The 16,535-nt window shown below is 48.8% G+C and overlaps 1 protein-coding gene across 2 annotated transcripts in view; it reads right to left on the reverse strand.

Annotated features, from left to right (window-relative positions):
• Dpf3 (double PHD fingers 3) overlaps nucleotides 1–16,535 on the reverse strand; it is a 271,575-nt gene that overhangs the window by 117,038 nt on the left and 138,002 nt on the right. For both annotated transcript variants that reach the window (XM_013347204.2, XM_005343307.2), the window contains exon 4: nucleotides 2,396–2,523. In XM_013347204.2, coding sequence (XP_013202658.2) covers nucleotides 2,396–2,523 — 128 coding nt within the window. The remainder of the gene's footprint in view (nucleotides 1–2,395; nucleotides 2,524–16,535) is intronic.

Below are 16,535 nucleotides of genomic sequence, written 5' to 3' on the forward strand. Positions count from 1 at the left end.
GCACTGGTGGTCACACTGCCAACACCAGGATTGACGCCATGATGGAGATACAGTAGCAGCATGTCTCCTGACCCAGAACCACATGAAAGCAGACTTGCTCCCAGCTTTACAGTATGTCACTAGCTATCCGGGCTTCTTTCTGGGCACCGGCTCTGTACCAATCACTGATTCTGTCAAAGTACACTAATAGAGCAAAATACTAGCAACGGGGCAGCAGGGCATACAGAGATGACACGCCTTGCTTCAAACTCTGCAAGTCCAAACATGCACAGCTAGCTAAGCACACACACACACACACACACACACACACACACACTCACACAGTGAAGAAAGTGATTAGTGTCCCAAACGCCTAAGTTTAAAAAGTCTGCTCTGGTTATGGGGGACCAAGAAAGGTTCGATGGGAAAGGTGGCACTGGGGCCGGGCCTAACGACTGAATGGAATCATAGGTGGAAAAAAACATGGACCAGAGGCTCAGAGAGAGAGACAGCTGAGGAAGGGGAGACGGAGTCTGAACACCAGCCTAAAGCAGAGAGGGGAAACCCAAGAAGCCCATGGCTACCGTGCTAGATTTATTCAGTGGAAGCAAAAGATACATTAGGAAGGAGGTGATAGAGGCAGAGCTGTGCTTAAAACTAACATAGCAAAGCAGGGCAAGTGGGACAGAGGGAGGATCAGAATCGGGGTCCCCAGTCATCCACTCAAGCAGGTGTTTTTGTGCACCTGTGTCAAGCTGGGCTTGCATGCTTGAGATGAGTTAGTGAGGAGGTAGGCAGAGGCCGTCCATCTTGGCGGGTCTACATTCCACCGGGAGAATAAACAATCACGAAAAATAAAATCCAAAGAATACTAAATGGTGATAAGTGCATTATAAAGAGAAAAAAGAGAAGCAGAGTACAGGAACGAGATGGGTGCAGGGTACCAAAGGTGAGCACTAACATAAACGTGGATTCTGGGGGAGAAAGGCCTCTGGAAGGCAGCTCACCAATGGAAACAAAGGCAGAAGGTGTTGGTGATGAGAGAGGTTAAGCTTAGGGAGACAGGAGAGGTCAGGAATCCCTTCACCTTTTCTCTCCATTTTGCTATGAGCCTAAAGACCTCAGGGTTTTAAAGAGATCTTTATTTTAAAGACTTTCTAGGGCATGAGTGGAGCAACCATTGAGAAAGCAATTAGACACTCAGCTCAGGGAAAAGGACAGGGTGATCAGTACAGCAAGAGGGATATGGGACAGTGGGCTACACCGATTCCTCCTAAAGACACTGCAGACAGGATTGCTGATGCCTGGGGTGCTGGGTGTAAGATTGAAAGGAGCATCAAAGATGACACCAGGGTGGCTATGTCTAAACTAGTAAGGCACTCCTTGAGGGTTACAGCTGAGGAAAGAGAGGTGGGGGTAAATATATCAGGTGGTGGCAACTAAGTGGAGATTTGATCATTCATCTTCCCACTGGAAGGGCAAAGGAAGGCAGATTCAGATTCGCCCAGCATCTTCATAGAAAGCCAACTCCATGCTGGCACATGCAAGGTCAGAGGGCATCATCGTGAACACACCACAGTCCCCGACACACAAGTATTTACAAAGCAACAAAATATTTGTTATTATTACTATTATTAATGAAGATTTTAGTAAATTAGTGAACCAATCAAATTAAATATCAAATTTAACATAAAATGAATGAATATGAGATGTATGACATAAAATATAAAAATTAATATATAATACAAATTAATCCAAATATAATTTAATTATATTTCATTGTCAATAATATATCCAGATTAATTGATAGTATAATGCTCTGTACTCCCCAAAGTATTAGATACATTGAGAATGAGAAATGGTAGGCGCCCGCCATCACAGTGATGCCTAAAAGCTTTACAGGTGGTGTACTCAGAGGGTAGTGGGCACATGAGGACCGAAGCACTGTCCCTGCCTGAGAGGGTAACTAGGCTGGCTTCGGAGGATGGCTAGGTGGTGCTGGGAGGGGCTGAGAGATCTGGTGAGCTGGAGTTCAGACTGGGGTGTAAGGAAAGGAGCAAAGGTGAGGCAGGGACCCCATCTCTTGAGTCTAGATGATGGGCTACCTATTCCACAAAGGTAAGGAATCAGTCTATCTTGTTCCCGCTATGTCTTTGGGACTCAGCACAGTAGCTGGTAATCAGAAGGCTCAGCAGATACCTTTTGAGGACAGAAACAAAAAAACCAGGGAACAGATTGGAGGGAACAATGATTTTTTTTCCCCCTGGGGTGGAGGGATGCTTTCAATTTAAAAGAAGCTCTAAGCTTCTTGGTAGTGGTTTTCAAAAACCTCGGGACACAGATGCAGCCCTGCCCTATAGGGCAGCCAGGTGCCAGGTGAGTATGTTCAGGGGCTCCCGTGGCAGAGGCAGGGTACCTGTATTTCCTGGATGCTCTCCTCTTCTCTGGCATCCACCTTCTTCTCCACTCCCTCGCCACGAAGCAAGGCCTCCAGTGTGGTACTCTCAGAGGTGAAGCCATCTTTCTTCAGGGGCAGCTCTACTTCTGGAAAAACCAACAGACAGACTGGTCAGGCACCCAGAAACCGGCGGGACTAGAAGGATGATCTTTGGGAACATACAGAGTTCTTGGGGAGGACCCAAAGGGCCAGTGCCATCGCCTCTTGACAAGCAGACCAGGGAACACTCGGGTTAGGTTCAACTTCTCCACCAGTGCAGAATCCCAGAGAAGGTCTCAGTCCTGCCCACTCCAGGGAGCAAGCTGAGGTAGAGCAGAGAGGGTGCCCTCTAGAGGTAAGATCAGACTGCCTGAGTCTCGGCCCTGCCTTTGCCACTCTGAGGGTGTGGCTTAGGGCAAGATGCTCAAGGAGCCTGGAGCCCATTTCTCCACCTATAACAGGGCCCAGGACCACAAGGCTTTTAAAAACGTCCAAGCACACTAACAATGTCTGATTACTATTGTCTCCAAGGTCTCCCCTTGGCCATGCTGGCTGCCCAGCTCTGCTTTGTTCCATAAAAAGCTATCAGCATCAGAGAGGCTGTTCTCATCAACTCAAGGGGAAGCAGAGGCCCCAAACCAATGGAAAAAGAATGACAGGAATATCCAACAGACCCCGGAGCAGCAGGGTAGGAGGCTATTGCCATGCCAAAGGAAAACTATGGCAAGAGGTAGCGCTCACAAACCTAAAGCAATCAGCAAAGCGGGGCATTTTCTACAGTTATTAGCAGCTATCCTGCTGGGCCTGCGAGTCAGTGGGTGCTGTAGTTGGACACAGAAAGTCCCATTCCCCTCTGTGCTCATGTGTTAAAGGCTTGGTTCCCGGGTGGCACTATTGAGAGACTGAGGGACCTTTCAGAGAGGGGTCCTGGTGGAAAATGCTGTGGTCTCTTCCTCCCTTTCTCCCTTTCCAGTCACGAGACAAGCAGTTTGCAAAAGGTACACTCTCTCTACCACTGAAATCTGGGGAAGCCCCAAAACTGGGTCTGCCTGGCCAGGAATTAGAATCTTGAAAACTGTCGGCCAAAATAAGCCATTCTCTTTTTAAGTTACTGTCTCTTATAGTCACAGAAGGCCAGTAAAGCAAAGATAGGGCTGGAAGCAGCCTGCTTCTGAGAGAGACCAAAGAGAGCTTCTGACTCTTCCCCCAAGTGCTCAAACCCTAGGTGCCCCCAAGCCTGAAATACTCCCCAAAACTCTTGGCAGAGAATTCTAAATTAAAAAAAAAACAGAAAACTATTTAAAGGTATTAGGTGATATTTTGGTTTACTACATAATTGTCCTCCAATCTCTCCTTAATCCCAGACCTCACCTACACACGTACACATGTACATACACGCACGCTCACACACACACACACGAGGGTACGTGGAGGGGTGGAATTAGATGTGTGGTCCCTGCCAACTAAGGTAGTCACAAGAACAACCAAGTGAAAGCAATCTCTCGTTCGCGTGGGAGAATAGAAGATCTAAAGTAGTGCTCGTTGACAGAAGTGTGGAAGGACAAAGGGAGTCAATGCGGAATAGTGGTCGAACCAGGGGACCATCCCATTGCTGTTCTAGAGAGACGGGGTGGGAGAGATGGGGGATCCTTGCCAAAGTCCCACACAGGGCCTGGGGCTGGAAGCATAGGCACTCAAAGCCTGGTAAACCCAGGAACCAGTGTGCGGGGCTGTCTCCTCTCATCTTCCATCTCCGCTCATATTGGCCATCTGCAGAGCCAGTGGACAGTGGGCTCAGCTGAGATTCCCCCCCCCCGAGGTCAGCTTTCTCCAGAGCCAGTGGACAGTGGGCTCAGCTGAGATCCCCCCCCGAGGTCAGCTTTCTCCGAGGCAGTGGACAGTGGGCTCAGCTGAGATCCCCCCGACCCCGAGGTCAGCTTTCTCCGAGGCACGGAGCACAACAAGGACAAGGGGGAATCTAGAAGTGGAAACAGTGACACCATCATAGCCTGCGCCCCCAGGTTCTCTCCAGACTCCATGGGAATGCCACCTGCTGCTTCCATCCATCACCTCCACCAAAACACGCAGGCTGACAGAAGGCCACTGCAGCATCCTTAAAACTGAAGACACATGCAGGGAGTGGCTAGCCCCCAGGGAAGGTTGGAAGAGGTATCTGAGGTCTCTTTTGAGAACTCTCTTGAGAGAGAGAGAGGGGGGGGGTGTACACCCATTGAGAACCATCATCTGGGTCAGCAAGATGGCTCTATACACACACACGCACACACAATTTTTAAAAACACAACCACTGGATCAATAAAACTTTACCATCATCTATTTGACCAATAAATATCTACTGAGCACCTGTCATGTGACAACTAGAGACACACACGAGGTGACCAAATAATAGCAGAACTCTGTCTTTGGATATAGCTGTAAAATGTTAACTGTGGGATAAAGATGCAGTTATGAAGTATCTCAGGTGCTACAAAAGGAAACCGGTAAGGGGCAGCGACTTTACTTCAGAGTCGGGGAAGACACGTGTGATGAAGTTACAATTAAGTTGAGTGTCAGCATCAACAGTGTTGTCATGAGCCCGCTGGGATGGTGTGTTAGTACTCTCCAGTCAGAAATGTCCTCCAAACGCCTAATCCCAAATAATTAAGGTGTGTCGCCAAGTGCCCTGTCCTCAGCCAAACAGCTGGTCACTATCCCTCAAACTTACAATAATTGTATATGTATACACACACACACACACACACACACACACATATATATATATGTATATATGAATTTATCCTTTAGCCTTCCTGACAATAAATATGTCCAATTTCCAGAATGGCACCATGTTTTTGAGGAGGAAAAGTCCGGTTATCTAATCCAATTCAATCTCCTTTTATAAGTGAGCCACTCTAGCTCAGAGACGTTAACCTCACCAAGAGCAGGCAAGAAAGCCAACAGATGATCTTTCAAAACATGGTAAATATCACAACAAGAACCTGACTCGTTATACCCTCATAAGTAAATAACAAGTCCAGGCGACGCCAGGGTGGTACTTTGGTGCCCCGGTGCACATGCGGAAGACACGGTGTAGCAGAAGCAGCCAACATGCAGGAGTTATTATTGCCAGATGCCACTTAATCCCCATCACACTGCAGAGTATAGCTGTATCCCATTTTACAGATGAGGCAACTCAGCAGAGGGAGGTTAGCGCCTGCTTACTGTCTGTCAAGGGACTGGAGAGAGGCGAAGTCCAGACTTGAACTCCGCATGCTCCTGCCTAACCATGCTAACAGGGCCCTTCCAGCAGCCCCTTCTCTCTCCCTAAGAAGAAGGAAGGTTTCTTTCCAAAGCTCTGTGCATTCCCACTGCGTTCCTAGACCCTCCCTGTGGTTTTCGGATTTCAGGATGAGAGGCACATCTCCGCTGAGGCTGCAGGCAGTTTTGCAGCATGGTGCCGAGCTCTGCAAGAAAATCTCAAGTGCGCTCCACCCTCCGGAAACCAAACCCCCAACCCATGCAGAATCTCCCGTGGGCTGTGAACTCCCTCTTCCTGCTGCTCTTTCTTCCTCCCCTGCTAAACATGCTTCCATCTTGCCCCCATCCCTCACCCGGTACTTGGTCCTCCTTAACTGGGCTGGCTGGCATGCACAGGATATTAAGAATCAAGAGAGCAAATGGAACCGAAGTGAAGATGCAGTGGATTCCCAGCATGCAAAGGGCTCCAAGGGCTAGGCCAGTGACACCCGGGGTCCAGGCCCTCAGGAGGAAAGCAAAGCACAGAGAGACGGAGGGGCTCTACATCACATGGGCCGAGTGGCATCACTCTTCCCTCATTGCCAAAGTATTTTATTGGCTAGTATAGTTTCATTTTCAAGCAGCCCTGAAGTCAGACCCTAGTTAGTCTAGCCTGGGATAGTTTCTTAACTTACATGGAGCGATACAAGTATGTACCTCATAATGTTGGTATAAGCATCAAACAAGGTAGGGGCTGGAGAGATGGCTCAGTGGTGAAGAGCACTGACTGCTCTTGCAGAGGACCTGAGTTCAGTTCCCAGCACCCACATAGCAGCTCCCGACTGTCTGTAATCCAGCTCAAAGTATAATCCACCCTCACACAGACATACATGTAGGTAGAACTAATAATAATAACAACAGTAATGATAATAAGAAAGCATTAAAAGAGAACAACATGGGGAAGAAAGAATCAAGCAAGGTAGCATGTATAAAACTCCAGAAAGATCCACCCCAAAACCTAGTGTGTAGAACATCGTGGGAATGGGGCATGCTGATTTTTTTTTATGTTTGATTCTGTTTAAAGCAAGTTCCAAGTTGGGTGATACCTGAGAAGAACGGGACGGTCTGAGTGTCCCACAAATGCTGTCAGTTACTACTGCCAAAATTTATCACTGATGTTAATGGTCCGGTAGACATCCAATAAAAACTATTTGTATCATCCTAAATTTCCTAGTTGCCATGTTTTTAAAAGCCGAGAAATGGGTACAATTAAGTTTCATATTTTCTCTATCCAAAAATACTACCATTTCAATATGAAATTAATATTTGAAAACTGACGGGACATTTTACACTGTTTTAGGCCTCCCTGGCATATATATTCCTTTTATAACACACCTAAATCCAGACGAGGGCTCCAAAGCCGCATGGGGCTAGTGGCTACCCCACTGGATGGAGAAGCGCTACAGCATTAAAGGAAATGCTTAGGGAGATTTTTGCTTTCAGTAAGTGGACGGAATTTAAACGCGGTTTTAATGTTGTCGGCTTAATGCCCGGTGGAGTACCATTCCATGAGCGGCATTCAGGCTGACCTCTGGCAAACCCTGTTCACAAAGCATTGTGGGTAAGGCTTGGTTAGTCAGCATGAAAGGCTAACCTCACCCCCACCCCCAGACAACCCTGCAGAGGGTACATTCTCTGCCTCTGAACCACAGGGGAGTCCCAGAGCACATCAATGAGAAAGGTGATGGGGTCCAAGCTCTCCCACAATGTCCATACAACACACTCTCTGAGAGCCCTTGGGGATGTCACTGATTCAATTTCCTTCTAACATGGCTCATCTGGTTATAGGGTCCAATGACCCTTTAAAAGGCTGCTCTTGTTTAACCTCACACAAAGTTGGGAGACCACATAATCCGACAGGAACCATCAAACATTTAGCAGCATCAAAAGAAAATGGACCAAAACACACACACACATAATTCATCTTTAAGCCAGTCTGATTTTGTACACACGGATACAAACCTATGGATCGTTACTCTCTCCAGAGTGGCGGCAGCTGTCACCCAAGCCAGCCACCTCCCTGGGACCTGGAGGCAGCTCAGCCTCCACTTCTAATTGGGAACAGAGATACTCCTTGGGTGACTTCCAGCACGATCCATCACACCAGAGACAGCTTCTGTGCAAACCGAAGCAAATCGGTTTCCAAATAAGAAAGAAAAAAAAACACTCTTAGACAAACAGGGATTGAAGCATAGGAAGTCAAAAGAAGAAAAAAAGGAAAAAAATGCCACAAATAAAAGCAGAAGAGGGGTAAGAGATGCCAGGGAAGCACTATGGCTTCTCCCCAGGCTCCGGACAGGGCAGCCTTCCTCACGGGTGCAGATCAAAGCGGTAAGTCTCTGACACAGGTGCCATCCGCCTGCCACCCAACACACCAAAAGAAAAGCTTCCACTGGGCTAGTGGAGCCGCTGAGCTCATTAACAGGATGCGGGCGAGATGAGTCTGAAAGTACGGCATGGGGGCAGAGTGAGTAATTAAATCCCAGGTCATTTAAAAATGCAAACGCCTTGGATGTCACAGGCTCCCCGAGCCTCTGCCTTCTCCTTCATTATTAGGCTAAGGATGGAGGGCTGGGAACCGGCAAGTCATATATGGATTATAATAAAATATGCTGTATAAAAAAAACAGATTAAGACAGGTCTTCTTTGGGGAAATATACAAAGAGAGAAGCTGTCTGTTGGCTGTCGAGTTTGCAAGAGATACCATCTTTCGGGAGGCTGGGCTCTGCCAACAGACAGGCTGCCCCTAGGGAAATTGTGGTGAAACACCCCGACAAGGCGCATCCATCCGTCTATCCATCATGGGCTCCTTCTGACACAGGGGCCTGGAGATAGAGTCATGGTACAGAAGGGGGCGGGGGAGCCCACAGACAGCAGAAAAAAAAAAAAATCTCTTGCTAGCGTGTGAGTGCTCAGGGGTTTTTTGTTGTCATGGTTTGTTTTTTTAATGCCGGTCTCTAGTTTTCTTCACAAATACAAATGTGCCATTTTCTCTTCTGGGTGCTTATTATTTTGAGGCGTTAAGCTCATCACATGGCCTTGGATTTATACATGAACCTACACCAAGGAGCAAGGCGCTTAAAAACCAGGATTTCGTTTATCCCCAGTAGACCACTCGCAGGTTCATGGAGCAAGATCGGGGATGACAGGGGCAGAGACCAGAGACCTGATTTCCTCCAAGAGTACTGGCAGGTCGTGGAATCCATCTATTCCTTCCCTAGGAAGACCTTGCCTTGGCTGCACTTGACTTCCTGGTTTATGACTCATAAAGCTCAAAATAAATGAGGTTCTCACTGAGGACCTGCCGCCCAGGCTGCAGCCTTCAGGCCCTGCTACAGCTTGTGTTAGAATCCCCAGGATACCCACACAACAGGAGAACCATCCTGTTCCTCCCCTCCCCCGTCCACCCGTGGCCTCTGCTAAACCTGCCCACACTCCTCTAAGTAGACACCTTTAGGTAAGTAAGTTCTAGAATTTGAGATTAGTCCTACAGAGAAGCAATTCCCCAGACCTGAGGCACAAAGAAACATCCATGATATCAAACGAAGTCACTACGAGACCAGCCCACAGGAGTAAGTACCACGTCACAGGAAGGGCAAAGAGACACATTATGTTGGGAATAAGCTGAGTGGAGGAGACATTCCCAAGGTGTGTGGCACCCATTGGAGAAGGTTACAAGGTGTCGGGTAGGTCGGATGAATACACTCTGGAGATGGATGCAATGGGACGGAGGCATGCTGACGGGCTATTAATAACGCATTGTACTTAAAATTGATGAAGGAGATCTGAGTGCTCTCACCACAAAAAAGTCAACTATATGAGGTGATAGACATGTTCATTAGTCTCATCTAATCATCTCACAGTGTCCACATATATCAAACACAAGACTGGGTGGGAATGTGGCTCACTGTTAGAGCACTTGCCTACCATACACAAGGTCCTAGGTTCAATCTTCAGGTTCATACACACACACACACACACACACACACACACACACTTATTCATGCATGCACACACACGCACACACAGAGACACAATCCCATAGTATCACACACACATATATATGTGGTACATACACACATATACGCAGATATATCTATATGTATCTGTATTTGAGTACACACACACACACACACACACACACACACACACCACTTCAAGAATACCTTTATAAAGCTTGGAAAAGTTCAAACTAAATAGTTCAGGACTGGAGTCATAGCTCAGTTGGTAGAGTGCTTGCCTAGCATGCATGAAGCCCTGGGCTCTACCCCCAGTATTATATAAAATGGATGTGGTTACACATACTTATAAAAATCTAGAGTTCAGGGCTGGAGAGATGGCTCAGTGGTTAAGAGCATTGCCTACTCTTCCAAAGATCCTGAGTTCAATTCCCGGCAACCACATGGTGGCTCACAACCATCTGGAATGAGGTCTGGTGCCCTCTTCTGGCCTGCAGACATACACACGGACAGAATATTGTATACATAATAAATAAATAAATAAATATTTTTTAAAAAAATCTAGAGTTCAAGACCATTCTTGGCTATGCAGCAAGTTCAAGGCCAGCTTTGTACTACATGAGATCTTGCCTGCAAATAAGTAAAGAGCTGTTCAAAGAGGTTGAAACAACTAGTCATTTGGGGGATGAAATCTCAGTTCTGCTACCCTAAACCACAGTTGGCTTCGAATGCCTCATCTGCAAAACTGAGAAGACAAAGTCCTCCTCCCAGTGTTGCTAAGGACCAAATGAGATCGCAGCTACAAAAGGTCGGAAGCCTGGAGCTGGTCTAGAGTTGGGCTCTCTGCTTTCCTCCTCCTCCATCCTCCCTCTTCTTGTGCTCCTTGGCCCAAACTCCTTACCATCCAACACTCTCAGGCCACCAGACATGGTGAGATGCAGCTTTCCCCAGAATGGAGGTGGCCCGGGGAGGAGGGAAGCAACCAGGCCGAATCTGGAGCAGTTAAAGGGAAAGAAGATGTGGAGCATGAACAGAGCTCCAAGCAAAGAGATGGGCCCTGCCCTAATGCCAGGACGGGTAAAGCCTGAAGCTTTGGAGGAGACCCAGGAACAGCACAGTAAAAGGTAGCCTGCTTCGTTTGTTTATTGACAGGTACGTCCGAGTACTTACTATGTACCAGGCTGTCCCAGGCGCTTGGGACATATGGATAGCTTGGGCTATGGATGAGGCAAAAATCCCCGCCTTCGTGGAAATTACATTCTACCTCATAAGAGACAATGCGGGTGGGGAAGACTATAGGAACTGAGTAACGTCTACAGTCTGACATTTGGTAATTGGTGCTTTGGAGAAAAGACAGAGCAGGGCAGGGAAAGTGGCATGTGGGGGTGAGAGGAAGGCGGAGATACTTTTAAACAGGGCCAGGAAATCGTGGACCTGAAAGAGGAGTGAGAAGGAGCCTGTTCTGATGTCCACGCAAAGACATCCCAGGCAGAGAGCCATTTGTGTGTGGGCCCTGAAGCTGCCATTGCCTGGAACACACGCAGTGAGTCAGGACTCACAGGACGTCGTCGGCTCATAGACTTACAGGGACTTTGAAGTGCTGCATAGGTGGCAGCAAGAATACCAGCTTCCACCCTAAGTGTGATGGTAAGTCGCGGAGGGCTTTGAGCAGAGTGGCACGATGGTGCCTATGTAGTAACAGAGTCACCCTGAAAAGGGACAGGTACAGAAATAGGGAGAGACCAGTTAAGAGGTTCTGTACTACACACGGAGCCCCAGGATAAGCCTGTGCTGGAAGGGAGCTGGCAGAACGGGGACAAAGCTCTGTCCTCAGGGACCTTAGATTCTCCTTGTCAGACCCATCCGGATTACACTGGGCAGGAGTCCCCTGGTGCCCAAGCAAGGGGGCTTCCCTACATAGCAAACCTGTCCCAAAGCCAGAAGATGTCCAATGCTAAGGGGACCAAGGTATGGATTTTTATCTGGGCAAGCCCACAGAGCAATGGTTCTCCAGGAAGAAAGTAGACCAGCCTCCCCAGCGCAGAAGACAGACCCGGGCAAACGGGCTTGCCCTAACAGATGGTACTGCAGCTCTCCGCCCTAGCAGACCCGCGGGAAGATGACGATAGTAAAAGTAGACAATGGGTCCCGCAGCCAGGTTCCTAGAGCCCTGCTCAAAGTAGAAGATGCTAGAACGAGGCTTTGGGGGGAAACTCAGAAGGATAATGCGTTCCTGATCCAGACCAGACAGAGCACGACTTCCCTGCCATGCAGCAATCTGTCTGCAGTAATCTCATCCCTGACACTGAGGAGTATTGCAGGGTTACTGGAGTTCTCTGGGCTCTCTCCACGGCGTCTGGGGAGGCTACATCTCTGTGTCTCCTCACGCTGCCTCCCTACTACGTGACCCGTCGACTGCTCCTAAGAAGCTGTTATCCATGTTTCACACATGAAAAATCAGATCTGATCATCCAGGGAACTTGCCCATGCTCCTAACGCCACTGGTTGGGGGAGACTGAACTTGAACCCAGGCCTTGGGGTATCTAGTCAGTGGTTTTTCTCCAATAGATTATGAGGACAGGAAAGGGCACCAGAAAGGGGTCTACAATCTGTGACGAAATAGAGGCCCAGGACAATGATGGTGCCGGACAGGAAGTTCAGCTCTGGGCCAAGGCCTCTCCTCCCCCCTCAGCTTCTCTCTCTGTGAAAGGACCTACGAGAGCTCAGTATCCTCTCCCAGCATCATTAAACAAATCTTTAGCATCCTTCTATCATGCACCAGGCCGGGGTCTGGCTGCTAGCGACGCAGATGAAGAAGAGGATGGGTCCCGGCCCTGTACCTGTCCGTGAGAAGAGGTGTAGGAGGTGGGTGGGGGTAATGGCAGACTTATGTCATTCTCAGGCCTATGCCCCCATCTCTAAACATGGCCCTCTAGCCCATCTATAAAATGAAGCTTTGGAAGCTACAGCAGCCATGTGGCTACCCTGCCCACCGCCAGCTGTAGGCCTGCATTCCTTCTCAGGAACACAAGTAGTGCCAAGGCTGCCTAAATTCTGCCAACCCCAGTTCTGCCCCTGGTGTCTCAGGGGAGCCCAGGAGCAGGTCCCAGGGACACAGACAGTTGCAACATGAAGTGGGCTGGCAGCCTGCCCACTTCTCCCCAGCTCTCTCACTCCTGGGAGTAAGCACCACCAGGAGCAGAAGAGGCAGCCAATGCAGGCATCTGGGATGGCTGCAGGCTCTGACATCGCAGGGAAGAGATAAACGACAGGTCATTTCCCTTGATGCACTTGAAGGCATCCATTCTCCTGGCCACTCCATGCCCAGACACCCCCACACAGAGGCTGATAAACACTGACAGATGGGGGTGGGCGCCCATGTCCTTCTCCCTTGGAAGGACACAGCAACATCTGTGGCAGACCCAGCAGAAGGTCACACTGGCCACTACTGGCTCACACCTAGCTCCGGGCTTTCCTTGTCTCTTCTTCACTGCCCTCCCTTGTGCCCACCCCCTCCCATACACCCTCCTGCTCATCCATCTAAGGAGTGCCTGGCAGAGGGGGAGGGCTGGGGGGCACTGGAGCCCGCCGACAGCCCCATCAATCTCAACCTACATGCTTGGCACATCAGCGTGCCTTAAGCTGTTCCTGGACGGGAGGGTGTCGGAGGAGCCGGGGGAACTGTCTTGGGGAGAAGAGAAATCACATCAAGCATCAGAGAGCAAATGGTGGAAGAAGCCCAGAGACTATTAAAATGTGGGCCATGTACAGAGACAGTAGGGAACTAATTAAGATGCAGGATTTGCAAACGCTGGGGAAGTTGGCCACGGCCTGCTCCCATCTGTAGAGTTCTGGCAGTTCGGCGCAGAGGGGCCAGCACCCTAGGCAGGCTCGGGCCTCCTCCTGGACCTTTCCATTGAGGACACCCCTCTAAGGGTCTTTGTAACCAGCTTGTTGGCTGGCTTATGGCTTTCTCTGTTTGGGGGCATCTGAGCTAGCCTCCTTCGGGGTTCCCGCCCTCCTGTCAGTTTCCCCCTGCAGCCCAAGGAGGGAAGTAAGTATATCCTGCTCATTCATCCCCAGTCATTGAAAAGCTGCCCAAAACAAGAAAGCAAGGAGAAAGAACCAGAGCCCGTTCCTGGCCGCCTTCCCTCCTGTTACCCTTGGAATTCAGCAAGGGAGGCAAAGAGCCTGCTGGTACACCGGCATTGCAGGCCAGAGGCACTGACAGGGGCTCAGGCTGTCAAGGAGCAGGAGAGAATCAGACCCCCTGAGTCTGGGAGCGCCAGATGAATGCATGTGTCTGGTCCTGGAGAGTGTGACGCCAGTCCTGACCTGCTCCCTTCAGTGCCTCTTCTTAGCTTCACTATAGACTCTTGAGAAATTAACTTCCTAATCTGCACCACAGTTTCCCAGCCTCTAAAAGGAAGATAATATCTTCCAGAGACCATAGGGACCACAGGTCTAGTACTGAAAGATGCTAAACTAGCTGAGCATTTAATCCAGAGGGATATTAAGGAAAAGTTTGTTATCAACCCTTTTTTTTCCTTCATTCACACACACACACACAAAAGTTAAAGGCTCCTTTATGAATGGGCTTGTTTTCCCACTATCTGCCCTTCTCCTTTTGAAGGACAGAGCTCAGTTCTTGGGGGTGTGACTTCAGGAGGCTTTTCACTAGCCCCAAATTTCCTGTTGTGACATCTCTACATGGCAAAACGCCTTGGGCTGCCTCTGTGACTATGTGCAAGCTACAATGAATACTGCACTCGGTTGTAAGGCAGCTGAGAGAAGTCGTGCTGTGTGTGCTGTCCTTCAGACACCAGGCAAGGGGGAAGCCTGTGGGCCATTTACTCAAGATAGATTGGAGCGGGGAATGAGAGAAGCCCAGAGGTCCAGGACAATATGGATGCCCTGAGACTCCAAAGAGCTCTTCCCAGCTTGCAGCCCCTTCCCACCCCACACCACACATTTGTCTTCCCAACAAGAAATAAACGTAGGAGGCATGACATAGTCACAGTTGCCAGACTGAGGAGCCCCTCCGTCCGATTATAACTCTGGCCAGGAACGAATGACTTAATGGCAGCCAGTTGGGGCTCCCTTTGTCCCCACTCAGAGAGCCTCCTCACTGGAGATGAGCTGTGTCCTTCAGGGAGTGTGGGGGAGCCAAGCCAGAACCTTCTCTAGACAGCCAAACGCAGCCTCCCTCCCTGTGTACAGACCCGGCTTTCTGACAACCCACCAAGCTTGGTCAAGACACAGGGACAGCCATCTCACACCTAGCCCGTGAGGCTCTGCAGGGACCTCAGAGAGGACAGGAAGACAAACAGGAGGTTGGCATGATGCTCACTGTAGCCTGTCTTCCTCCTCTTCCATGTCAGATCTGACGTGGTGGATCCCCATGACATGGGGCACACGAGTTCGAGGCAGCAACCCTCAGTCCACACAGCCCAGGGTCCTCATCCCACAAGCAAACAAGACGCTTCAGGACGGCAGCAACAGGGAGCCCATGATTCTTGAACACTGCCAGATTCCTAGGGCATGTCCAGGAGTGCCCACCCCAGGAGTGTGAGAAGCTGGGTTGGCTGCCTTCCAACAGAAAGTCCCTCCTCTAATATCTGTATATTTAAAGAGATTCGGGTCAAGATTAATAAATCATTGAATTTTAGCAAGCTTTGTGAAAAGACTATTATATGATGTCATACAATTTGTTTCTCCCCGGTTATCCATATATCTTCGACATCTTTGATTTTCTTGAGTCATTTTTTTAAAAATTTGTGTGCATACATGTGTGTGCATGATGGGGGACACACATGCCATGGCACACATGTGGAAGCCAGAGGACGGCTTTGTGGGGCTGGTTCTCTCCTTCCGCCTTTCCACGGGTTCTGAGCATCGAACTCAGGGCACCTGGATTGTGCAGCGAGCAGCAGTACAGCCACCTCACTGGCTTTTGAGTCACACTCTTAAGAGGCAAAATAATATCCCATTTTATGAATGCAATTTGTAACTACCGAGGCCGCATCAAAGGGTTCTATAATACTTTTTAAACTTTGCTTACTATGATTATGAGCAATGCCACAATAACTATATTTATATTTAAGCAAATATGTTTGAGGTTTAGATAATATGTATCTTAAATTAAATGTCACCTACTATGTGTGGTAGTTGGGATAAGAATGGCTCTCATAGTCTCTTTTATCTGAATTCTTCGTTCCCAGTTAGTAGAACTTTTTGGAAAGGTTGAGTAGGTATGTCCTCGTTGGAGGTGTACCTCTGGACCCACGCCAGGCCAGTCGTCTGTCTCTCTCTCTCTCCTCTCTCTCTCTCTCTCCCCTCACCTGTTACCTATAGATCAGGATGTAAAGCTCTCAGCTACTGCTCTAATGCCATGCATGCCTGTTTCACACCATGATGACCATGAACTAACCCGTTAAAAGTGTGAGCAAGTCCTCAATTAAATGCCTTCTTTTGTAAGAGTTCCTGTGTCATGGCGTCTCTTCACAGCAATAGAATAGTAACTAAGACTACGCATGATAGATCCCTAGCAACAGAATGTCTAGTCCAATGGGTGCATGTACATATGTTCACGTTCATGTGTGTATTTATGCACAGTTGTGTATATATTTGCACAGGTATGTCAATGCACATTGCATATGTGTGCACATGGGTGTGGAGGCCAGAGGTCAACGTTGCTTTCTTCCTCAGCCATTTTCCATCATATTTTTTCTCTGTTCTCTTATGTGGATTTGTGTGTCTGGGTGGGTAGGTGTGTGTCTGGGTGGGTGAGTGTGTGTCTGGGTAAGTAGGTGTGGGTGTGTGTCTGGGTGGGTAGGTGTGTGTCTGGGTGGGTAGGTGTGTGTCTG

The sequence above is a fragment of the Microtus ochrogaster genome, chromosome 1, assembly GCF_000317375.1.
Source record: "Microtus ochrogaster isolate Prairie Vole_2 chromosome 1, MicOch1.0, whole genome shotgun sequence".
NCBI classification, from domain to species: Eukaryota; Metazoa; Chordata; class Mammalia; order Rodentia; family Cricetidae; genus Microtus; species Microtus ochrogaster.